Source organism: Numenius arquata, chromosome 2 (genome assembly GCF_964106895.1).
Source record: "Numenius arquata chromosome 2, bNumArq3.hap1.1, whole genome shotgun sequence".
In the NCBI taxonomy this organism is placed as follows: Eukaryota; Metazoa; Chordata; class Aves; order Charadriiformes; family Scolopacidae; genus Numenius; species Numenius arquata.
Window position 1 is genome coordinate 71,152,233 of NC_133577.1, and position 25,922 is coordinate 71,178,154.

At 37.5% G+C, this 25,922-nt stretch overlaps 1 protein-coding gene across 1 annotated transcript in view; it reads right to left on the minus strand.

The window, feature by feature from the left end:
* Positions 1 to 25,922, minus strand: part of GNPTAB (N-acetylglucosamine-1-phosphate transferase subunits alpha and beta) — a 46,740-nt gene that overhangs the window by 8,216 nt on the left and 12,602 nt on the right. Inside the window, exons 5-18 of the mRNA XM_074168835.1 lie at positions 25,574 to 25,779; positions 24,814 to 24,878; positions 24,419 to 24,553; positions 15,972 to 16,133; positions 14,480 to 14,659; positions 13,224 to 13,394; positions 11,284 to 11,407; positions 10,316 to 10,519; positions 8,071 to 9,173; positions 6,833 to 7,032; positions 6,337 to 6,556; positions 5,211 to 5,324; positions 2,583 to 2,668; positions 684 to 782 (exon numbers count right to left, since the gene is read on the minus strand). Coding sequence (XP_074024936.1) covers positions 684 to 782; positions 2,583 to 2,668; positions 5,211 to 5,324; positions 6,337 to 6,556; positions 6,833 to 7,032; positions 8,071 to 9,173; positions 10,316 to 10,519; positions 11,284 to 11,407; positions 13,224 to 13,394; positions 14,480 to 14,659; positions 15,972 to 16,133; positions 24,419 to 24,553; positions 24,814 to 24,878; positions 25,574 to 25,779 — 3,069 coding nt within the window. The remainder of the gene's footprint in view (positions 1 to 683; positions 783 to 2,582; positions 2,669 to 5,210; positions 5,325 to 6,336; positions 6,557 to 6,832; positions 7,033 to 8,070; positions 9,174 to 10,315; positions 10,520 to 11,283; positions 11,408 to 13,223; positions 13,395 to 14,479; positions 14,660 to 15,971; positions 16,134 to 24,418; positions 24,554 to 24,813; positions 24,879 to 25,573; positions 25,780 to 25,922) is intronic.

Consider the following 25,922-nt stretch of genomic DNA (forward strand, 5'->3'; position numbering starts at 1 on the left):
GCAAGGTGGTTGCTGTGAAATGTATTCCAGGACATTCATTTTCCCTATTTACCTCACAGTCATTTCAGGAGCCTAATTCAACACTACAGAGCACACACATTTGGGTATCTAAACCTTTCACTACTGGAGAGCAGAAAACCAGAGAACTACCTTCTGGCTTTGTATGGTTTCTCACCAAACATTAATAAATAAATAAATAAATAAAATTAATACTTCTTGCCATGTTGTACCAGAGCATGAAAGCATAATGGATATGCAAAACTGATTTTGTAACAAAATAATCCGCACCTAAGTTTTATTTAAAAATTGCTCCATAAAGCAGATGAAAATGTTCTTCCTTAAAAATAAAACTACCCGCAATATAAACTGTATGCTCTCTACAATGGAAAAAATGAAAGCTGAAAACTTCAACTATTTTTGAGGCTTTCAAACTTTCAAAAGTTTTAGATATATAAAAATGTAACATAAATTAATGAGGTAATCCCCAGCATGACAGAGAGCAGTCACTTAGCTTCAGTTACATAGAAAAAATTAGAAGTAGTTTTGATTAAAATTAGTCTTTCCCTGTAACACGTGGCATAGAAATACATTGCAATAAGTTATTTTTCAACACACAGTTTAAACAGTTAAAGCAGAAAACAAAAACCACCTCAAAACTTCATACAAATCAAGAAACAGGATACCTGGGATTTTTTCGTATGTCGTCCAGCTGACCAACCACATGAGAAACATTTGTGCGAATCATTTTGAAGGCAATTTCCTCTTCTCCCATGATTTCAAACCTTATTGTTAAAAAAAATAATTTATACATTAATAGAAGAACCTAAAGTCAGGTTCAATAAATACTGATTTAAGATACTATTTAATGAATTATTTCTAATGTGACTGTCCAACCTTCATTAGAATTTATAATTTGTTTTCTATCAGGATATTTACGTTTTTTAGCTAATGTTCCTGTACAGAACCACCTTCTTGTAGATTTATTAGCAGCCACCCATAAACCAAGGAACTGAATTCTAATACAAATTATGTAAACTACAAGTTTTCACATAAAAGTAACAATTAATCTGAAAGTAGACACAACACTTACTATGCTTTTTTTTTTAAACACACACACACAAAATTAACAATTGTAATTTATAATTAAATTTCAGACATGAGAAAACATGTTCTTAGTATCCAATCGCCCATCCCACAAAAACCTGAAAATAACGAAGAGTATATAAAACTACAGCCTTAAATACAAATAAAACCTTCCTCATCCACCTAATCATTAACCTGCAGACCTGACAAGTATATGAAATGCAGAAATGTATGATTTCCGAAGAATATCTTGAGTTTAAAAGGGGATCAAATGCTCTTTCAGTAGTCTTACTAGAGGTACCACACTGATATTTTTCACCTTTTTTTGTCTTGATATAGGAAAAGACTCTGCCAGCTCCTTAAAGTCTCATCTGGGAACACATTCCATTTAAGTTCACAAAATTAATAATACAGTTATTCAATACTGAAGTTCAACAGAGCAAACAAAAGAGCAGCTTGTATCTTAAACTGACTTAAAATAATGTATTTATATCATTAAGCACAGCAAACCCTTGCCTCCACCCCTACCTTTTTTTAATCTCGTTTGCTGTGTTAGCTTTTCAGTTTTAGCATAAACTTCCCTGGGAAGAGAATTATTTACAAAGCTTACAGCACAACCTGAGTTACTATGAATTTATGTATAATAATGTCCAAGAGCTTCCCTACACAGCACCTGCAACCTTCATTCATTCTACAGTTTTATTTAACTTTGTAGCCACTCCTGGGGGAACTCCATGCCTCAGAGACTCCCCACCACTCTTCTCCTGCCCAACAGCCCTGGTGGGGCAACGGACAGGAGACCAGGCTATAAGCTCCACGCCAGCAAACAGCCTCATTGGCGCGCAATTGGTTTGGCAGCTTTCAGAGAAAAAAAGATCTGAGAGAACCTGATCGCATGCAGATCTACACAAATACAATTATTCAAACAAACCCACAGTCACGATCATGCTTTGTCCTGCCCTTTCCAAAAGGGGATGGAAACCCTTTTCTCATCCCCCTACCTGTCACTCCTCCTCCTCCTTGCAGGGAAACTACAAGTTAGGTAGGGCTAATGTACTTTTTCTTTTTTTTTTTTTTTTAAGCTTCAGTAGAAGAAAGGACGAAGCGGATTTACAACTTCTACGTACAGGACGGGCTCTTTCCTTCTTTTTATGTTACTTTAACTGCCTTCATTCACTACATATAGTCAATTTATATAGCCATCTATAGATACTCTGGCTTACTGTTGTACAACGCAAATTAGGATCTGCCCAAAGATGACACAAGTAGCATAGAAATATTTGGTCTACTAAATAAGAAACTAAGAAAAACAAATGACATCATTCTGCACCATGAAACATACATAAGTAGGTATCAGTATGTTTCTTCAGTTCCACTGTTAAAATAAATTGAGCTAAGATTTGTTAACATGCAAATACAATCTTTGGTCATGTATGTATTTATAGATCTTAATACTTTATAAAACTTAGCACGGCTTTTCACAGGACTGAACAACATACCTGTATTTGTTTTTGTCCTTGTATGCCTTACGGATTCTGTCAGTCACAGGTTTGCAATTAGTCACTAGGTTTTTTGTTACTGGAGGCTGGAAGAAAGCATTGCTTAGATTACAGGTTACTGAAAATGATAGTCTGTTATAAAGACATACTTTTGTAGAAAACTCATATTAGCTAGAAATGCTTGCATACGCTTTACTCTCCTGGAATGAAAATCACTAGTTTCTTGATCAACTGTTGAGGGGAAAAAAAAAAAAAAAAAAAAAAAAAAAGGATACTGGTGCATAACATCATGATTTGCTATGCATGCAAATATTATATGAAAAATACACATTATTTTTGGCAAAAACACTGCAACTTCTAGATTTCATCCTCAATAAAATATTCAGAAATTTTATGTCATTTGACAGCTGTCTCTGACATTCCTCTGGTAGAAGCCACCAGTAACACTGGCCAGGCAAACTCTGCAAAACAGCTGATACACATTAGGCCTTATTTCTATCACAAGCTACCTTGAAACAATTCTGGGAAATAAAATCCCTGTTCTCAAAGGATATTTCTGTGGTCATAGACTCATTCCAAGAAATTTAGCTGTTGCAGGCAACAGAAGTAAGAATAAAATAGACCTCTGTGCCAAACACAAATACTATTCTGTCACTATTTGAACTGGTAACATTAGGCATTACTGCTTAGATTAGTAATATTTTACTAACTCTCTGAAAAGATTAAAGTTATTTGACAATGTTCCCAACCACTGAGACTTACTTTTAACCCCAACTTTAAACATATTCATGGCAGCCATCCCTTATTACCACTCTTCAAAGTTTTTACTTCACAGAATTTTGCAAACTGAATTGAGAGTAATAAACAGGCAAAATGAAGTAACACTGTACTGGATGTAACATCCTCAGACACTGCAAGAGTCTCAAATCCACACTTCCTTTTCTTAAAGTCAGGCTGAAGAATTATTTTATTTGGTATATATAACTTTGCTGAAATTCAGACTTAGGGGAAAATATTTTTAAAACATTTATCTACGCACATATTGCAGATCTCTGTACTACGATTTGCATGTGTTGGTGATCAATAATGCTCTTCTGCTACCCAACAGTTCATGATCTGTACTCATCAAAATTATTTTTGCTTTGATACAATATTGGTTTGAAGCTATAAAACATCAGATCATCAATTTAGCAAAGTACATGCACACATTTTTTTCAAATGCATAGGTTGATGCAGGAATTAAATTCTCATTGTCAAAGAAATCTAGGCATTAGTATCAGATCTAAAGATTTTAGATTCCTAAATTCGAGCAGATTTTAATGAGAATTTAACCACTAAAATATAAATTAAGGACTTAAATCCTTAAAGGGACATCTAGTCCTAAGACCTCAATTTTCATAGAATCACAGAATAGTTTAGGTTGGAAGGGACCTCAGGAGCTCATCTGGTCCAACCCCCCTGCTCATACAGGGCCACCAAGTGCCAGTTGCCCAGGATGATGTCCAGATGGCTTTTGAATATCTCCAAGGATGGAGGCTGCCCGCAAATGGGCAACCTGCACCAATGCTTGGTCACCCTCACAGTAAAAAAGTCTTTGCTTGATGTTCAGAGGGAACCTCCTTTGTTTTAGTTTGTGCCCATTGTCTCTGGTCTTGTCACGGGGCACCACGGAGAAGAGTCTGGCTCCATCTTCTTTGTGCTTTCCCTTCAGATATTTATATTCATTGATGAGATCCTCCCCTGAGACTACTCTTCTCCAGGTTGAACAGTCCCAGCTCTCTCAGCCTTTCCTCATAAGAGAAATGCTCCTGTCTCTTAATCGCCTTCATGGCCCTTTGCTGGACTCCTTCCAGTATGTCCATGTGTCCCTTGTACCGAGGAGTCTGGAACTGGACACAGCACTCCAGGTGTGGTCTCACCAGTGCTGAGTAGAAGGGAAGGGTCACCTCCCTTGACCTGCTGGAAACACTTTATCTAATGCAGCCCCTTAGCCCTCTTTTGCCTCAAGGGCACACTGCTGGCTCATGTTCAACTTGGTGTCCACCAGGACCCCCAGGTCCTTTTCTGCCAAGCTGCTTTCCAGCTGGGTGGCCCCCAGCACGACACTGGTGCACAGGGTTGTTCCAAGGTGCAGGACTCTGCACTTCACCTTACTGAATTTCATGAGGCTCCTGTCAGCCCATCTTTGGAAGGTAAAAGGAGTTAGTCTGAAGCCTTCAAATTAGGAAGAATTATTCTAAAGATGTCCATCTGATGGTCTGGTAGGTTTTTTTTGATTTTGTTTTGTTTTTAAATATATGGGTTATAATTCAGATAAATTTTTATCAGGAAGTTCTAGTCAGAGAGGTATTTGGCTTACTGTCTTTTTGTTTCACGACTGAATTTTCTTAACAAGGATGACTTTTTAAATCACATACAATAACATTCTAATACTCAACTTATCTCTGTTTTTGAAGGAAATTAATAGCTTTGTAAGTTAGGAAGTAGCTTGTAAAATTTTGATTTCATAACACTTTATGTACACACAAGTAGAAATTTTTGTAAATACTTTCTTTATAGAAATCAAACCAGCTTTTCAAGCACAGTAAAAAAATAAACCAAGCATCTTTTAAGACCAATATTTCTTACCAGATTGGGATCGTAATATGCTTCCTGAGTTGGTGGAATGACATGGATCTGAGTGATGTTGGCAGGAAGAGATTTAGAGCAATTTATTAGCATTTGTTCTAGACCTGTCAAATCCTAACAGAAAAAGAAGAAAAAAAAAAAAAAAGGATGTAATCCTGTTTTCTCACTGACATAGTTATAAAAATCCAGGGTGCACCGACATATGTTATCTACATAACAAAATTCCATGCTATTGTTAGAAAAAAGAAACAATATTCTGCAGACGCAGTTCAATAACTGCCGAAGTTAGTGGGACTAAAGTAAAGCAAATGCTCACTGCATAGTGGAATTGACATCAGATAGAGCATGACTTAAAGTAATTTTCATTTAAAAATGGAAAACACCCCTTTACTGATGTCAGGACAGTGTAGAATTCCCAAACTAGCAGTGGCATATTAAATCCCAAATCAAGCAAACAAACAGAAAAGTGAACTGAAAGGACAGGAAGAAGTTTTTCTGACTAAGGTACAGGTCAGGAACACACTAAAGCAGGTCTGTGTTCCAGCTATACCAGTGATTTTATATGCTATTTCAAGAAAAAATTATTTTATCGATTCATGCTGATTCCTGTGTGTAAAGCAGAACTCGTACACTTCATTCTCTACTAAATGTCTCTAGGAGCGTAAGTCCTACAAAAACCACATCCTTTTTTTTATCAGGTGCCCAGAAACACAGAAATGTGAATCCTCATATATGGTCACAGTATTTACTAGTATGAATTCTTTGCTACCCTTTTGCCTCACTTCTTTCTTTAGGCCACAAGTTCCTCAGGGCAAGGATTGTCTTTTACTATGTGTAAGAACAAAAATAAGCACAGCAGGATCACAGCAGCTTTTAACAGCGAACACCTTTTCTGACAAACACTAACCGCTTTCTTGAACTTGGACACCACTGATCCATTCTTCTGATGTTGCTAGAACTCAATCTAATTGTTGACTCCGTACAACAATGACAAAGTAGAACAGTGTGATTATTCTCCAGGTGAAATTTAAGAATTGACAAATGCTAATAAAGATTTCACTCATTTTAACAGTTTTGGGCTCTAAAACTGAAGTTACTCCAAAAGGTATTGGTAAGGAAAGAGTACCTGCAAACTTAGTGGCAATTCATGGATTCTTGTGGCCAACGTGCGAATCTCTCGGTCAGACAAGATGCCCGATTGGTCTGTATCAACCTCATTGAAGATCTGAGAAATGTTCAGTGGCTGGACTGCACTCATAAGATAGTAGAAATACGAAAAAGCAAACTGCATATCTTCTGAGTGCCGCACTTTGTGAAATGATGTCTTGTCAAACTCCTCAGGAAACCTATATAAGAACGTAAACTAATTTAATACTCCAGTTTCCTGAAGTAAAACATTCCTTGCCTAAAAACAAATTCTCATTTAGAATTTTAAAATGGTCCTCAAAAGTCTCCTTATTTTAGGACAACTACCACATTGTAATGAATTCCCTGTTTCCCTTTTCAAAACATAACTTTAATGAGTAGCTAACAACACATTTGAAATAGCTATACAAAAAAGCATCAAAAGAAAGGCAGAATTAACTACAGTTTTACATTATTCCAAACAAAGACATACTCACATATCCTGCAGCTCTTGCATAACAGTGCGGTCAATCATGTGAGGCATATGAGCAGGGACTTTCCGAGATGTAAATCCAAATTTGCTGTTCAAAAGCTTATTTACATATCGAAGGGAATCAGCAAATGTATCCTTCAGCTGCCTTCCAAAATGTTTACCATCAGTAAAGTATGACATTTGTTTGAGTAATGACTCTTCTTCCTAAACAGCAGGACAGGCATAAATCAAGGTTACGTTGCCAAGAAAGATCGAAAACATTAAAAACATAGGAAAAATGATGTTTCAGCCAGGTTCCAACTCTTTCCAGTATTTGAAAACGGGAAGAAAAGTTTTGATTATTTTTCTTCATATTTCCTAGTTCTCTTTAAAAAGAAAAGAAAGATCAGGTAAACTTTTCCTTAAAATTTTCATGCCTTCAGGAAAAGTAGCCTATAAAAAACTTCCTTAATATTTGTGCTCTGACGCCTCATACACACATTGAAGTCCCTGTTTGCTATCAGATGTATTTGTAATATTGGCCTTTTTTTTCCTGATAATTCATCCACATTTGATAAACTGAAATGCTATTAATATTAAGATTCCTCATGCAGGATTTCTCATTCCTCAGATGAACAGAAGAGGCAGCATTTTACAAACACAGCCCCTTTGCCATTTGGTGCAGCGCAAAGCAGTTGCTACCAACTGAATTACAGTCTCCATCTTCCCTTCTAGAGGTTTTTCAAAAGTCTGCCAAAATGCCTTAGCTGGAAGCAGAGGAAGCTTCCTACATATTTTCTTGACATGGTCTGGATACTCAATTTTGTTGGCAGACTTTCAATTTAACTTTTAGAGCCCAAGTACTTACTATTATACTTATTTTTTACATTTTTTTAATAGACTGGATCCATATTTGCATAAATGCAATCAAAAAAAATTTAAGCTTTTTGTTGAAGTGCTGTGTATGTTTGAAGAATAGCACTGTGCCAACATACAATGAACAAAAAGAATCTGACTGAAAAAAAAAAAAAACCAGTAGAAAGGGAAAAGAAATGACTACTCAGCTTTTACCACCTAGCTAAGAGAGGCTCGGTCATAAACAAATTAGATTTTACATGAAAAGGCAAAAGGAGCTTTCAAAAAAATCTCAATATTTGCTTCAAAGGCAAGACACATTCCCAATTTATAGATCATATTAATAGTATTCCACTAAATGGAGAAAGATGCAACTATTACAATAAGCAATGACATCAAAATACTCACATCAAGAAGGTCCTGGAAATACTTCTTTTTCTCCCATGGCAAAAAGCCTTGGTAACTTCCAGCATAAGACTGTAATTTTCTTCCCACTAGCCTCTCCTGTACATTTGTATCCACCTGCACATGGCCTTTTCCTCCTTTCATCCCTTGTGCATCTTCTCCAGTATCTACATTCTCAGTTTGTTTTGATTTCTGAGTTTCCCTTAATATGAGTGAGTTCAATACTTTTTCTCGAGTTTCATTTTTATTTCCTATGCTCTGGGAGGGAAGTGTGGATTTAGGCTTGACTTTATAAATAAGTTTATTTGTGTTCATTGTCACAACAGTCCCCTTTGTTCCTGTAAGCTTTGAAGGAACTTCATTTGCTTTTATCATTTTTATTTTGCCATCATTTACATCTTTATAAGGCTTCTGCCAGCTGGTACGGTTCTTCTGATCATCTGAATGATTATGCATGCCCTTCTTTTCCAGGCCTATGATACTCTTTACTGTGGTTAAGAACTGAAAAGGTCTCAGGAGAGCAGCCTTGGATAGGTTAAATCCTTTCTGAGTGATATCGCCATTTAGTAGTTTCAAATCCAGGTTTTGCAGTGCTAGCTGAACATCTTCAGGAAGGAGAGACACGTTTACTGATGGTATCACCTCTTCATGTAGACTCTCTTTTGTGCCATTTCGACATCTGCTGACTCTTGGAAAGCGTTTTTCTTCAGGAATATCCTCAAATATCATTTCAGCTTCTGGTATAGATGTTACAGTTTTAAAATCAGAGTTGGGTTTTTGCATGGAAGTTGTGTTCACTTTTGGTTCCTCTCTAGTATCAACCTCGACAGCTACCTGCATTTTAAACTCTTCATCATTCTTATTTAGAAACGTAAGGTTGAAATAGATCACAGTTGCATTCATGCCACTATGCATTAAGAGGTGGATAGTCTTCCATTTGTTAGCAACTGAAGCATGTCGGATAATTGGATTATCACTATATGAACCCTCAATTCCTTTCTTGGCTATTTCACTGAAGCTGAAGTAGGGCAGACATTCACCTTTGGGAATAACATAGTAGGTCTGATTAAGCTGAAGCGTCACCTTATACATCTCTTCAAAGTGATCTGGAAAAATGCCAAGAAACAAAACAAATTTCTGTCAATTTGCAGTGACACTTGTCTTTCAGCCTTTTTTAACTGTAATATGCCCACCTAGATTCACCATATTAGCAGGGAGACAGCTTTGTGGAAGAACTCTTACTGTAGCTTCCAGTTTCTTGCTCACCTATTTTTAATAAGGAATGACCAGATACATAAAGCTGCCAGACATTCCAGTAGTAATTCTAAAAGCCAGTGTAATTTATCACTCTTTCAGTCTCTACCTGAGGAGCTTAAGTGGCTCGCTATCACACATCACTTAAAATTATGCATCAGTCATAAGTAACATGCCCAGACTACATTTTTGCCACATTTTAGTAGATTTACATTACAACATAAAGTTGGATTTCACTACTACATTGAATTTTGATTTGAGACTTCCAAAATCAGATGGGCTGAATCAAACTTCTCCCTCCCACAGCAGAAGACCGATTATATGTCAGCTCTCACATGAACAAAACCTCACTGCCTGCAACAGAATTGCCAGTAGCACATTTGTCTGTGCTGAGATGCAGGGGAGCCTCTAGTCTTCCAAACAGGCCAAATTCTTCCATTTTTGCTCCCCTGCCTGTACCAGACAGCAATTCAGACTCTCAATCACTGCTTTCACTCTTGCTAATCTTTCATATCAAAATAAACTTCAGAAAACTTCACAGGTGACTGAAAGTAGCCTTTGGCAAGAGCCCAGAGCCAGGCTTGAACTCGTTCTGTCAGCATCAGAGAGGCTCTTTTTTAACCATGATGGGTATCATCAAGTCAGCTGTCCTTATTTGGGTAAAGACTGTTTGCATAGCTGAAATGTAATTTCTCCATTTAAAACGTAAGCCTCTTGGGACAAGGAGTTTGATGTTTCCTGCTCGGTAATGTATGGAGCTCCCCACCCATGCTTGGTCAGTAACAGTTTTATTTAATAAAAGCAGCATAATATTGATTCAAGTTTGGATTAATGAATACAAGAAGCACGTGACTTTTTTCTTCAGCTGCTAGCAACTCTTTTCCACAGCTGTACAGGGCATCTGAGCCCAATCTGAGAGTAATAACAAACCAAAAAGGTCAGGCAATTCAAAAGAATCCCTGCAGAAAGTTTATCAACGATGTATTTTACATACCCTGGCCACAGTCACCAGCATCAAATCCACAGGAGAGGACATTGCAGGCCTGATCACAGAATTTGTCTGCTAGCCAGGAATTAGCACAGCCTTGGTTACAGTATGAAACGCCACTTATTCCTGCACCAAACTGCCATGGTGGTCCATTCCCGATACCTCCGACTGCACCTCCACCAGCAACGTAGCGACTACCCCCACTGTTACCTACAGGGAAAGAAAAAAAAAAAAAAAAAAAAAAACACCAGATACTTGAAATCCTTATTTCTGAGGAAAGGCACATATCAAGCCACAGTGTTAAAGCTAGACTGAAGAGTCAATAACCTTATTTATCACCAGTGAAATTAAAATGGGGCAGATGCTAACTAGACCTCTGTGAGTTAGTGTAAAATCTATAGCATGCACAATTGCACTGGTAGAAGCTTAGGAACCAACTTAAAGTTGCAACACAAACTCCAACATATTTTGTCTTAATTTCGAAAAGGCAGGCAGAAAACTGGTTTACTACTTCTTGTGCTTGCAGTCTTGATTTTACAGTGCCCTAGAGAGGTATCACTTCCTCAATCCAGAAGTGCCACTTCGTTTTCCCACTCTGCAGTCCTGAAAATCCGATCTAATGGTGCAACTTCACAGTCCTGTTATTCTTTGGATTCCGAGTCCAAATAATATATAATTCTTATATATATTATACAATAATATATAATAATAATAATTTGAATTTCAAAAACCTTCCTTTCAGCTAGTCAAATTTGGTACCCAAAGAAAGATTTTCCTATGCTCTACTATTTGCTGTCATTTTCCATAGAAATTTGTAGTTTTCAGGAAACAAGGTTTTCATCTGTAAGCCAACTTTTCTTTTATTATTAAAGGAGGCAAATTTTGCAGTTACAGGAGAATGACAAATTACAGAATTATTCTTACAACAAAAAACAAACAGTTCACTTTTTCCAAATTTAACATTGCTGTCTTACCAATGCAATCACCTCCATCCCAATCACACGCTGAGTTATTACAGGCTTTGTCACAGTAACCATCTTTAATCCATGAGCCAGGACATCCCTCAGCACAGTTTGGCACAGGCCAGGTCAAATAAACCTGGAACAACATTACAGTCTGAGACAAGGACTGGCAAATAGAAGTCAACTGAGGTTGTTTCTTGGAATACAGAGACTAAAAATAATGCCTCCCTGTGTATAGTGCCTTAAGTATTCACAAAGCTTCACAAACAGCATTTAAACCGTACTACCTGTGAAGTTAATGTTACCCCTTTCAAACAGAAGGAAGAACTGAAGAATTCCCAAGGCCACACAGCAAGGCAGCAATGGCAAGAAATAGAAAGCATTACTTCCCAAATCCACTTCCGACAAACCATATTCCAATGAAAATGAGTATTTTTCCTTTTATCAGATAAGAAAGGGGAACTTAAAGTCTGAAATAGCTCTGCAGTTCACTTGTTCTCCTGACTCAAAATGTTTCTGCATTACTAAGCAGTCATGAGATAAACAGCACATGTTGAACATAATCCCTGAAGCCTCTGACCCTCTATGACTTAAATAATTCTAAGAATTGCCAAGATTAAAAAAAAAAGAAAAAAGAAAAAAGAAAAACAACAACAACAAAAAAACAACAACAACAACAAAAACAAAACAAAACAAAAAAACACACAAACCACCAAACCCCGTGTGTGGGTGTGTGTATTTTCAACTGGAGAGGCATTAAAAACCACACACATTTTCCTTCAGGCCTTAATGTTTCAAGATTTTAGCAGTACATTTCCTGCTGAAACACTTACTGATCAGGTTACCACGAACAACATTGCAACTAAACTGCCTTAGAACTGTGAAGAATAACTGAAGAATAGAAATGCAGTAATAATATAATTTTGCAATTATATGCCTACATCCTTAGAGATTTAAAACAACTAAAAGCCTCCTAACATCTTCAAGTACCGAAACAGTAATTTTAGGGTAGCTTAAACTGATTTTCTACAACCCTTCTGTGTGTGTACACAAGTGTTCACACCTGCCTGCATGAAGTGTTTAATTCAGTGGTCTCTAGTGTCTTGTGTACTTACTGCTTTAGTATAAATAACAAATATAAATCTTAATTTTTTCCTCCATATTGCTCTTGTAGACGAAGCTCATGGATGAAAACTCTGCTGGCAACCAGAGTCTTTACACAGGACTATTGTAAAGTCCTGTGGACTATTGCTAATAGGACTATTGCTAATAGGACTATTGCTAATAGGACTATTGCTAATGTTTCTTCAGCCTGCTTTCCTTGCTTAACCACAGTTGTTGAAAACAAGTCTGTTGAAAGATTAAATTATTTGATGTCCTTGAACATCCAACAGCATATCTTTTAGTAAATAATCATATATAATTATATCCAGATTGGGCAAAAATATTTTGGGTGTCCTGGAACAGAGGTAATTAATGGTAAATTTAAGTACTAAACCAGTTTGAATGTTATCTGACCTCAGTGTTGCCATGGAAGAATTGAGTCCATTTTGAACATTTTCCACAAAACAGTAAGAATTTAAAAGGGAGGGAAGACTGACAGCTGCCAAACATCACATTAGTCTTACCACTCCTTCAACATAAAATGGGAGAATTAGAGAATGACACTGATAATAAACCAAAGCATGAACCCTGACAGAACAACCATTATACCACCAGAAACTTGTGAGTGAATATAAATAAAAGTAATTCTGCAACCCAAACATCGACACAAGCACACATACAAAAAAAGACAGAGCCCTCGCCACCCTGCACCTTTGCTAACAGTTGTCTAGTTAAGAATACTGAACTTTTAGAGGTAAAAGGGGGAGTGAAGGCAAATCTTGTATTTGCTCTCCCTTTCTTTGATTATTATATTAGCATAGAAAAGTTTTACTTTCATTTTGGCTTACCTTTTGACCTTTAGAGTGACTGTAAAAATCATCAGGCCAAACATCCTTCCCAAACATAACATCATCATTGAGATAGATAAACTTCTGAGAGAGGCCACTGATACGATGAATGTGACTTTCAATAGCTGGTGAACTGAAGGTAGGCAAGTGACTCACATTCTGAAATATTTCCTAAAACAAAGCCCCAACAACCCAAAACAGTTTCAGAAATAAAAAACAAAAAAACAAAAAAACACACAAACCATAAAAGGTCAGGCACAACAGACATATTTGGTACTTATCTACTATAAAAGAGTTTTATCAAGAACAAGGAGAAATGAAAGACAAAAAAGTGAAAAGATTTTAGCCAAAAAAACCACCACCCAAAAACCCTCACTATCTCATTTTCCCACTCAAAACCATTTTCAAGCCTGCTGCTTAACTAAGAAACCACACCTGGTTCAATGCAAAGACACAAACTCCTCTTTCACTGGGTATTGGATCAGGCCCAGTGTACACATATTTACACTTCTCATACAGTACACGCTGCACAAAATTTCAAGCAAGTTGAACCTGTCCCAGCATTCAAAAAGTCAGGATTCCTCCATCTCTTTCAACTAACTTCAGAAGCAGACAGCAACAGAAGTTGAATTAGTATCTTGTTACCACTTAGGTTGCTCAAGGCTCCTAAGGCATGTCCAGATTCCAAAATTACTTCCCAACTCGTAATAAGAAGCTACTGGAGTATTTTTGTTTAACTTATTCAGAAAGCCTGAAGGATTCCCTTTCTCTTTTAAAATAAACTTTTTAGAACACACAGCTACTTTTTCTTGCAGCCATCGTCTTAGTTTCAGTAATTGTAATCCATCCTGTCTCAACATAAACTTATTAGGTTATTACTGGTCCTGAAAGACTGCTTATGGATTCAGATCACATTTTCTTCTCCCCAGTTTTTTTAAAAATAGACTTTATAAGGAGATTAGACATGGGTATAACGTTACCTGAAGCCTCAGCATTTGGAAAAGAGGACTAAATGAGGGGTTGATATACGTTCAGTTACCTGCTTAGCCAAAATACAAAGACATACTGGGGTTTAATAAAACCATGGATGAGATGGGGAAGAGCTGGTCACTTCTACCTTCCAAATAAATGCAGCCTATAGCTGAAAGGGGATAACTACATTTCTAAACAAACACAGAATCTCTACTAGTGGCACTTTCATGCTGGTATTTTTGTTTGTTTCAGGTTTTTGGTGGGGTTTTTTGTTTGACTTTTACCTGATGTGTCACTATGGTTATCCGAGGATTATCCAGGTTAAGCCAGGAAGGAATCTGCCCATTAGTGACAATAAAAATATGTCGTACCCACGGGGCATGCCTCTCTATTGATCGCAATGAGTATCTCAGCTCTTCATTATCTTCAAAACGGCTGGCAGAAATATCTTCATCCTGTTTAGACTATAAAAAGAAAAAAATCTTTTCTTAGATTTTAAATAGAACATTCAAGTTCTGATCCAGCTAGGTAACAGTGCACTTTAGCATATGGGTGCATAAACATTTGAGAACTTAAGACATTAAAAAATAAAAAGTACATTGATCAAGTACCATTATTCTTCTAAAGGATCATATTCTCCTGAATTATCAAGGTAACAATACAGTCTTCTGACACCAATGGCTGACCACCTGATATAATTAGGATAAGGGCTGACCACATTGCAAGATGACAGTGCCTTGTGTGATTCCCAGCTCTTGAAGAAACAACCGCAGAAAAAACACACCCTCCTGTTTTCCTGGCTTATTAGTCTCAATTATTTCCTGATTTTGATCAAAAGCCAAGTTGCATTTCAAATCCATAACATCACCTTTCAGAAATCCAGTTTTAAGAGGCTGGGGCCTTCCAAGTACGTTGCATCATAAGCCGTATATAAATGTTGCTTAATATAGATACACTGGAAGCGTCATGATGTAGCAGGTCTTCAATTATCCCCTGCTCTTTTATTTTAAAGAACTTAATCAGGAGAAAATTAACGAAACTGAGCCTAATGTTCACTACTAGATAGCTAAATGTTTCTACGTGTTTTTGTTAAAAAGACAACATTTTAATTTACTTTACCCATACCACTTGATATCTACTGTAAAATTAAATTCTAGCAGGAGAAAAACCCCCAAGATCTTAGAAGATCTTATCTTGAAACAGACATCTTGTTATCTTATTTCCTTTTACTAAGTCAAACATCCTTGCTTCTATCAAAAGCATTTGAAGTATTTGAACTTTCCTTACAGACATCTGTATTTCATGTCTTCAAAAATTTTGGAAGAGAATTAGCATTTTCTCAGCATATATGATGCTGCAATGCAAAAAAAATTTAAAAAAAATCTAAGAAACACTGGAAAGAAGATAATTATGTTTGTTAATAAAGCCCTCTGCCTCCCACACACAAGAAGCCTGCTTATCTGCCAGTCAGCATCAGTTAAACCTTTCAGGACTTGACTGCACACAACTTTATCAGAACATGTGCAGATGGCAAAATGTTGCACTTAGTGGGGAACACAAAAATTTCAGTTAAATGTCACTCTGATTTTTGTTCCTCCTTGATTTCAGAATTTGACAGTGCTCTTGTGATGTTTTCTTACAACATAAAAAACACTGGATTCTTAACACTTCCAAGCTTCTGAAAGAAATCTCATGTTCCTTGTCATTGACTAGTTAGCCTCTACTTGCAGTTTTTAAATACTACAACCTTTACATGCTGGAACAGAATTTACCTACCTGACTGACAGAGCTGAGGTCCCATAGTAAATAAGCAGAATTAAGCGTCAGTTCTTTTCCATCTATAGTCATGTTCTTCTTTGCCTGCTTGCTCAGATCTTGGAAACCTTTAGGGTTATTCAGTTGCAAGAGAGCCACGCTGGCTTCTGAATAGAGCTGCAACTATACAAGCAGAGAAAATAAATTTCTGGCATGCACCCACAGCAGTGCTCTTCTTTTGCCAATTCCATCTTTTTGTTGTATTTTTCTTACTAGAGTTACTAATAAGAATGACTAGTAAGCACTGTTTCTAAAGAACTACAATTTTGTAAGAACAGAAAAAGGGATAGTAAAATGGGAAATGAAAAATATTTAAAGATACAGAACATTTCTAGATGCTTAATTTTCACTTTCTAAAGAAAATTTCTCTTTATACAATGATCCCACAACAGTAAAGCTGTCCATGTTATAAATATTTCTGGAGTAAGTGAATAGTAAGTCCCCACCCAAACCCTCCCCCACAGTAACAAAATTCATATTTTATTACAACTTTCTTATATGACTGAAATAATCATACTTTTTGTCCATCTTAACCAAGCAGTGTTTTTCTCAGAAAATTAAGGCCACTAATTCATCATTGCTGTCAGAAGCGTGAAATTTTCAGAATGGTTTACAGACCAACATACAGCTCAGAAATCTGAGATACAAAGGGCTCCAGAACTAATCCATGTGGGTCTCCAAGTCCTTAATGAGGGTTGCCAATATGCTGTTAAGGTCATTTCTTAGTTGAGGACTGTTTGATCTGTTTGCTGTTTTTATCTCTTGCCACTAGTAAGTCTGTATATCAGATTTCATAATGCACAGGATAAGACGGGGCTTGCACTACATGCCCTCTCTAACAGCTAGTATAGCTTACAAATTGGAGGGCATCAAAACTTTTCACTAGAAATATAGCATAACCCAATAAAATACTGTGTTTACCGTGTGAAGTTGCATGCACCAACACAAATAAGCTAAAAGCACAACCGCACTTTGATTCTCCAAGTGCGTGCATTTAACAGTTGGTTTGAGAATAAGTGCAATCATTAACAATATTTATTAGATGTTATGCTTAATTTTTGTTCTTTCATACAACGTGAGACAAATAGGCATGTCAATCAGATTTTCAGTTGCATAAGATCTGTAAAAGCAATTCGTAAGTTAACAAAATTTGAATACTGTCATGTTTGAAAACAGCAAAAACACCACAGTTTATTTCATAATACCCTTAAGTGATTTTTTTCTTTATTTTTTATTACGTCCAACCCTTTCTGCTCATTTTAAAACAACACTTGTCCCAGAGTTAGCACCCCTTCCCTTAGCAAGACCAGCTGTCCCACTTGTGACATTTTAAAGCTGTTGATGCTTTGAGTCATATGCTATTTGAGAACTTTCAATCTGACTTATGAGGCCTGCCATCAGAAAAATCTGATAAATCTCAGACCTTCCAGGGAATCATCTGAACCTATGGGTGGAAAGGGTGGCTTCAGTAGCTAAATGGCTGAGGTATAGTTACGGACTGCAGCTAAGAACCTCCCGAAATATCAGTATCAAAATGCTACAGATTGCAAAGCTGCCATCAGTGAGTACGTGCTTTATTTAGGAATACAACAGTGCCACACAGTCCCTTAGAATCTGTCATTTAAAACATACATATAACAAACCAAAAATATTACCACTCCAGAGCTTTGAAAGCATTTAAGAATATTTAGTTTCTCTTTGTTACCACCGACGTCAACAAAATAGGTGCCTGTACTACAGATTCCTAGCTAGATTTATGACAAACACTTCCCCTTTCTCCCTACTAACACAGCATATATGCTCTAGGTTTTTAAGTATGTAACAGTCCAAGCACAAACAAGTAGTAGTGGAAAAATGTGCTCCACTGCTCAGCATCGGCATTAAGATAACCTCTACATTGAACAGATTATTTTTATTACATCAGTGGTTTTTTCCACCAATACCTTTTTTAAGAAACAAGTATTTTCATAAGCAGAGCCATAAATAAAGTTAGATTTCAAATAAGTTATCTGGTGACATAACTAACTAGATTCTAATAAATTGCAAGCTCTGCTCAGAGCTTTTTATTGCTGGTGTATTCAAAATTGAGTTTTTCTGTGGCAGATTTTTTGATGTCTCACAGGTGTTATCCTCCTCTCAGTGGGGACACATGCAATTGCCCATTCCCTTGAAATATTATCTTCTAGAGATCATCTTCATCCTGACAAAACAGGCCAGCCGATCCAAAGGTATTGTGAAAATAGAACATAAAAACAAGCAGGTGGATGCACAGAGTCAGCGTGATCAGGCAAACCTCAGCTTCTAACACAAGCAGACCGAAAAGATTCCATGCAGCCACATGAACAGATCACCCCCCGTGCACATTTATATCCTGCACTTGAAAATGAGACAGGGAAACTGCATTCTCCCCACTAGGCAACTGTAAATGCAGGTTCTCCTTTGGAGCCAGCATGTTTGGCAATGCTTAGGCTTACTGGACTAGTAGGCAGGCCAGATGGGCTAAGCCACCCCATGCAGAAGTGGACTTTCATTTCTACATTCTCAAGGTAAAAGACCTAAAGAGCAGGTTTTTTTTTTCTGAGATGGAACTTGGACCATTAACCAGTCTTTAAATTATTACCCTATCTTCTTAATGGCCAAAGATGATCGTTAAGGAAATGAGATACTCCTTTTTTCACACTCCAGGATCAGTATTGGGAAAACTCCTACACCCACGTAGCAAGGGAAGGGGGAGGCATGTGTTCTGTTAAAGAGTTACAAAAAAGCTTTATAAGTATGAAATACTGCTGTCTGTAAAAATTTACCAAGTTCCCTTTATAAGGTAACTAGTTGGAGGGTCATCTCTGAGCCAAAAGGGTTTTTTTTTTGTTTGGTTGGGGTTTTTTTGTTTGGTTGGTTTTGGGTTGTTTTTTTTCAACAACGCTTACTTATTACATCTGTGTGAACATTCAACACCAACCCCTGAAGCCACCTGTCTGCTCCATCAACTGTGACAAGAGCAGCAGTTAGAAGCCCAGACCCCCCATCCTCAAGACAGTGAAGACAGCAAACACCCAGCATCACTGTGCCTGCAGCTTCCTGTGTGGATTTTCTTCCATTAGTAAGACAAGGCCATTAAAAGACACATTACAGCCCTTAGTTTCCAACTTAATTTGTCCATATATACATATATGTGTACGCCACCTGCAGATTCAACAGGAAACAATATTTTCCAAAGGAAGCAGATCTATAAGCTCTCAGATTTCCCTGAAGAAATCAGGATATTAAGTCTTGAAGGAAATTCACCTTTCTCTGAAAATTTTCATTACTGATACTATTTCAGTGAAAAAGCATTAGCATTATTGCCTCAAAAAAGAAAATTAAACAAATCAATTTCCCTTGCCCTTTCAATCCTTCCCTTGTCCATTTTTATATCACTACCTAGCTTTCAAGTCACAAGCATCTTTTTTAGGCTGGGCAAGTATTGGTTTATTTAGAAATACAGACAAGGGGGGAAAAGGAAAAGTGGAAAACAAAAATCAGTTGCTCTTCATGTATAGTACAATGTAACATATTAGAGCCTTTAAAGAAATAGGGCTTAGCAGCAGACAACTGCACAACCAGAGTAACACCTCCATCTAGTGGCTTACAAATGCACCATTAAGAAAGCGTGGAAAATAAAAAGCAGCCAAATATAATTTTCAACCACATCTGTCATAACACACACAACTTAGAACAACAAATGTGACCAGCAGACATGCTGCTGCTTACCTTTCATCTGGAAATAAACTTCCACATCATTACCTTACAGTGCAGGCCACAAGTACAAAATTTCAGTAGACCATAACATACATAATTCACCTTGGAAATTGATTCATTACATATTAAATCTTCACAATTTAACCCCCTCTAGTTGAGCTCATCTCAGAGGTTTTTAGACTTTTGGAACAAGAAACACCCGGCCCAGATGTCCAAGCAATTTTTGGTCTTCTTTGGATTCAGAAGTTATTTCCATCAAACAAACTAAAGCAAACTAAGTGAAGCAGCATTCCCAACGTTCAACACAAATGCACCAAGAGCAGCACTCCTCCCTTTCTCACCTTTTTTCCCCTTCTAATAGCAGCATTGTTGAAATTTTTTATTATTATTTCTTTACTACCAGCACTGCACTGAGAAAAGCCACTTAGCACATGCAGAAACCCATTAAGCATCAGGAGGCAGCTACAAGACACAGATCAAGCCTAAACTCAGGCATAACTTTCTTCCATTCCACCAGGCATCTGACACTGCTTCACAGACCTTGGATTCCCGAAGTGGTAACAGCAGAGGCATTTCTGCAATTTCAGCGGAGACTGTAAATAACGAACCTTTCTTCTACTTAACTGTAGCATTAGCCTAGCACCTATCTGTTCGGAAAGGAGAAAACCACTCTTGGTTATGCTTACCTACAATATCCACTGAATGAAGAACTGATTCTGAGCTAGGATCTTAGTAAATGCTTCTATAGAAACAACCTGATATGTAAAAATTTTTATCCTTGCAAATAAAACATTTCTAACATTTACATACATATATTCCATTGTAGGTGTAATATAACTAAATTGCTGCTATCAAGAGTAGAGAACCACCAGTCGGGGAAGAATTTGCTGCTATGACCACACAGGGTAAAATAATCCCAATTTAATTTTCTAAAGCATCCACCACCAGGAAAAGAAACACAGGCAGCAGTATGACTGGATGGAGAAACAGCAGAATGGTGTGGATACCTGAGAAAAACTGCGTTTATACAGAGATATGCCTAACCAAATTGCACAGGAGGAGCTCTCAGGAACAGATAATGAGCTGATCACAATGGTAATGTTTACACAAAGATAAAAACACACCAAGGAGAAGAGAACCAGCACAAACAGAAAGATTTGTGGTCAACTGAATGACACATGACTGATGACAAGGAGAAAAACACAACCAAGACAGGGCAAGGAAAAATCATGTAAAAAGATAATAAGCACGGGATGTTGCTTCCATAAAAACAGACAAGGAGATGGGAGATATATCTAAGACACCCCAGAGATGCAGCCTTTTTGTTTATCTGCACATCAATGCAAAAACAGAGGGAAACTAGCATTTTCAAGATATGCTAAAGAGTTAAGTGAGTGATCAGCCTGGATACAGACAACAGGTTGGCCAGCTGCTTGGACATGAGAAGCAGAACTGAAACACAGCAAGAATCCATCTGCCATGTTTTCCACAGGACTAATACTGCTAAGAGATCCTATGGGAATGGAAAAAGGATGATGAAAGGGATCATCTGATGAAACAGGGAAAAAAAATAAATGACTGCAGTCCAAAAATTAAGGTCCAGGCAGAATCTCTCCACAAGATAATAAAAAAAAAAAAAAAACACCACAGCAGATGGCTCCAAGTAATTAGGAGAAATCTGGGTATTTTATTCTTCCAAGGTGTCTGTGAAAGACGGAAGGTCTCTATTATAGCACAAGAGACACAGGCCAGTCTAAGAATAAGGTCTGTGCTTGACAGATTTACAGCAGAAATCCAAGAGAGAATTATTAACTTCTCAGTGCTGGAAGCAAAAGTCCACACAGGAGTATTAAGGAGAAAAAGCACAAACACTGACTTGAACAACAGTTAGGTAATGTAATTAGAGAAATAACCACAACTAATGACGTTAGAAAGTTCCTGGGGAGAGCTGGGGACCAAGGTAAAAAAAGCAGAACACATGCCCCCCCCAACAACAACAGGTATTTTTACACTAAAAGAAGTATGTTTTAGCAGCAAATATGTTAGTACAAGCCATGACAACAGACACCAGAGGGAAGAAGAGAAGGTGGTAGAAAAATCAAGGACAGAAAGACACTGAAGGGTCCCAGAAAGAGACATAAAATTTAGTCTGACAAAGAAACCAAGTGTTAACGATAAAAGGCACCAGAACTCAATAAAAAAAAAACCCTCAAAACAACACACAGTAGGGTACTATGGATAAAAGAACTGATTTAAGTAAAAATCATTTTTGAAAAAGAGCATAAAGCAACATCTGCTAAGGAACAGTGAATGAAATTCCAAATATTGTTTGAAGGGGGAACTTTCCTCAGAACTATGTTACTACAAGAGCTTATATCTATGATGTTCGACCAGAGAACAAACATTGCCCAGGATGCTGCTCCAATATATTCCCAGAGGTAGAAGCAGACAGATTTCTTTTCCACCAAATAATCTCTGAACTGATAGAGGCAATATTATTTCAGATATCAAATTGGTAATTAATGAGAACGTTACAGAAGAGCTGCTCCTAGGAAATAACCCTAGGTCAGGAAAACATAAGCTAATTGATTTTAAATTGAAACAGAAAAAATATAATTAAGGAACATCTTGTTACTAAATTTCTTGAATGCTAAAGGGCAAGTTTAACAAATGAAAAGAACTGGTAATTGAAGTCAAAAGTATTCTGAGCTTTTCAGCTCCATTAAGTCAAATGTGTTAAAACTACTGGGAACTTGTAACTTAAGCTGTGGTGATGAACTAGAAAAGGCTCCAAACCCAAATGGATGAACCTGCACTCAAAGAAGATTCTTCAGAGAGCTCAAAGTCAGGAAGCATTCAACCAACAGTGTTCCCCATGCAAACCTGAAATGAAGCACCTAGCACCTCAAACAGCAAAACTGAAGTACCATCTCCTGTTGCATAACAACCTCATTTCTCTACAGTAAACACGATTTCTTTAAAGTGATATAAAAAAATACCCATAGCATATAAAACAAGAAGAGATTGACAGACTGACCACGTGAGTATCCACTGCTGTTTAACCAGTGTGCCACTAAGAAAGAGAAGGAAGGATGCCTTAGCCACACCAGAGCACATCTGCCACCACTCACCCGAACAAGCGACAGATTTGTAATAGCAAGAGACAATTTTTATGAACAGCACCAATACACAGCAGCGGAAGGATGCAAGGGAGGTTACGTAGAAAAGGTGGCAGCACGGTTTGTAACGAGCATGATCTAGCACACAGCCAGGCTCTGACGGGCTGCCAACCTTGGGTTAACTACATATTATGTATTTTTCACTGTGTAAAAAGTTCTGGTGATGCCTCATTTAGAATGCTGGACAAAATTCCCGTCAATCGTGTTGAAGGCAGACAAATACACCATGGAAGTGGCAGGGAACGGCTGTCAGAAGGATGGGAGGGAGAGGCAGTGCTGTGGGATGAACACTGCCCAATTAACTTAGTAAAATAAAGACTAGGAAAAGTCACAGCCACTTGCTATGAATACAGTAGAGATGTAAACAAAGGGAAAAGAAGAGAGCTATTTTAAGCTTAAATAACTGTTTAAGAACTCTCTCTATTAAGCTGTTCAAGAGGATGTAGGAAGAGAGGTACAAATGTGTTTATTTCAGAAGGTTTCTACCATTAGTGAGACTGTAAGGCAGCCTGCTAACACAAGCCAAGACAAGAAAGAAGAAATTCAGCTTGCATTAAGTTGGAGTGTGACCAACCTATAGAAGGTGTTACACAATATTGTTTCTGCAATAGCAGAATACATGATTTGTTAACCCAGCCTGCCAGAAAGAAAAAAAAGACAAGGAAAGGTAGTCATGCTCATTCGAGCACCAAGAACAAACCATAAAGTGAATCAGCACATCCTATAGGTGGGCATCAGACTAACAAAGACAGAGTACCTATGGACTGCCATCCCTTTATCCCTGCTAACTCCTTCTCCGCCACAAACTCCCCGGCCTCAGCCCCTTTCACACCACCAATCACATCACTCCCCAATACATAAGCCAATGATTTTCACAAACTTTTGAAACTTTTACCTATCTGTTAAACCTGGCTGTAACCAGAAAAGGTGTCCAAATGGCCGGGGAGAAGAGAAGGCACGAAATACTAATGGATGGCAGTCACACAAGTCGTGATCTACTGATGTTTTATAGGTGGCTAAATTGAAGTGCAACTTCTCAAGACCACACAGAGTACTTGGCAGAGAGAAACGCTGCATTCAGCTGTGAAACGATCCAATGTTGTTACTATTAAGATAACTCTCTTAAGAGCGAAAAGGGAAGAAAAAAAGCTAAGAAGCTACATAAACAAAATTCTGTCACATTAAACAAGCCAATATACTTCAGCAAGACAACAGCCTATAGCAAACGGCTGAGAGAAACCGGTAAGGCTGGTACTTCTTAATCAGTTGCAGGCTAGTAAATCTAATGCCTAATCACTTGGCAGTCCCAGAATGGGGAATTGGTATTTTGAAGGCAACTGAGTCACTCTTAGGAACTCAAGAAAACAGAGTCGCACAGGAAAACATATTACTATCAGAAACACCTTAAGCATCCTAGGTGGGTGAGATCCCGTATGTGAACCACTCCAAAAAACCAATACAACTAAGTTACTCTTTCCTCCAGATCCTTACCAGTTTTACTTTAGAGGCCAGGCTCTCCGGTAGTTTTGTTCGTAGCTGATTTGTTTCTTTGAATGTAGCTGGAAATCCACTGAGGAAGGCCAAGTCTTGCATTAATACCAGACCTGGAACTTCTTTATCTGTAGTCTAAATACAAGAAAACAGGGTTTGAAGACTTTTAAACTGAGAGTAATTCACATTTATCTGTTACATCATGTTACAGATTTAATAGTGTATATTTTATCACTTAACCTAAACTTCAGATTTGAAATAAGGGTTACTTTAAAAGCTTTCACTTCTTACTACACGTGACTTACAAAAAGAGAATAGCACAGAAACACTTTCTAAAAATGTACAAAAAGTTTCACATATACAAAAGGAAATCAAAAGATTTTAGAAGTACATACCAAATAGCCCCTCCATACTATCTGTTTGCCGTTGTCTTTTAACATTCCAGAATGGGCAGCTTCAACTAGAATACATAAAATGCATTGCAAATCAAAAACTGAAAGTCACTTCTTTTGTACATTCTAGTAACTAAGACATACCTTTGCAAACTAAAAAGATCTAGGTATTTATGGTGTGAAGCCTTGTCTTTGTAACTGGTAAATAATTCTTGGTGGTAAAATAAACACCAGTGATTGGGCCAGTGGGTGGTAGCGGTCAGGCACCATATATTAAACAAAATAAAATGCCTGTACTTGCTTTAAGATCCTACTTACATATGCTGAAGACATGGATAATTTTAAGATATGCAATCCTTTGAGCAAGGGCAGAACTTACTGCACAATATTCAAACTAGACTTCACAGCAATTAAAAGAGGATTTCTAAAACTAATCTTCCTCAGTCTAAACCTCAGCCTTCTGAGATTACCAGTGCAACACAGATACTTGGATATCAAACCTGTTGTGCAACAGTCTTTTAAAGCATGGAACTCTAATCATCTGTAATCACTTGTCTGGGAGGAAAGCAAACAGTATCATTAATGTCATCATTTGGAGGAGCAGACTGAGGGCAAGAGACAATGAATGACTTGCTAAAGTCAAACAGAAAATTAGTGGCAGAGGCGGTATTGGAAGGAAAAAAACCCCACAACCTAATTCACAACAGCTTACTAAAAAGCTTCCTCTAGAAAACTGGCTGGAATCTGACAAATAGGTTCTTACCATCCTTAGGGCTATCAAAAACAATTACTGTCACGTTGGTAGAAGGATTTTTTGGTTTTGCTACAAAGAACATATTGTTAGCAGCTTGTAAAGCAGGATGAATGGACGACAGGTCTTTCAGTGTGACATTGGTAGGCAGCGCAGGATCCAGGACAAGCATTGGCACTTTGATGCAGTGTGTCAGCAAACACTCCAGATGCTTCTCACTACAGCAAAATATCAGAGGTGTATTTAACACAAGTAGAAAATTTAAGACAAAAATCGATGTTAGATACAATGAGAGATGTTTTTGTAAAATCTGATAAATTATTTCTAACATCTCCTGGGGCAGGGGGAAATTACTAAGAGC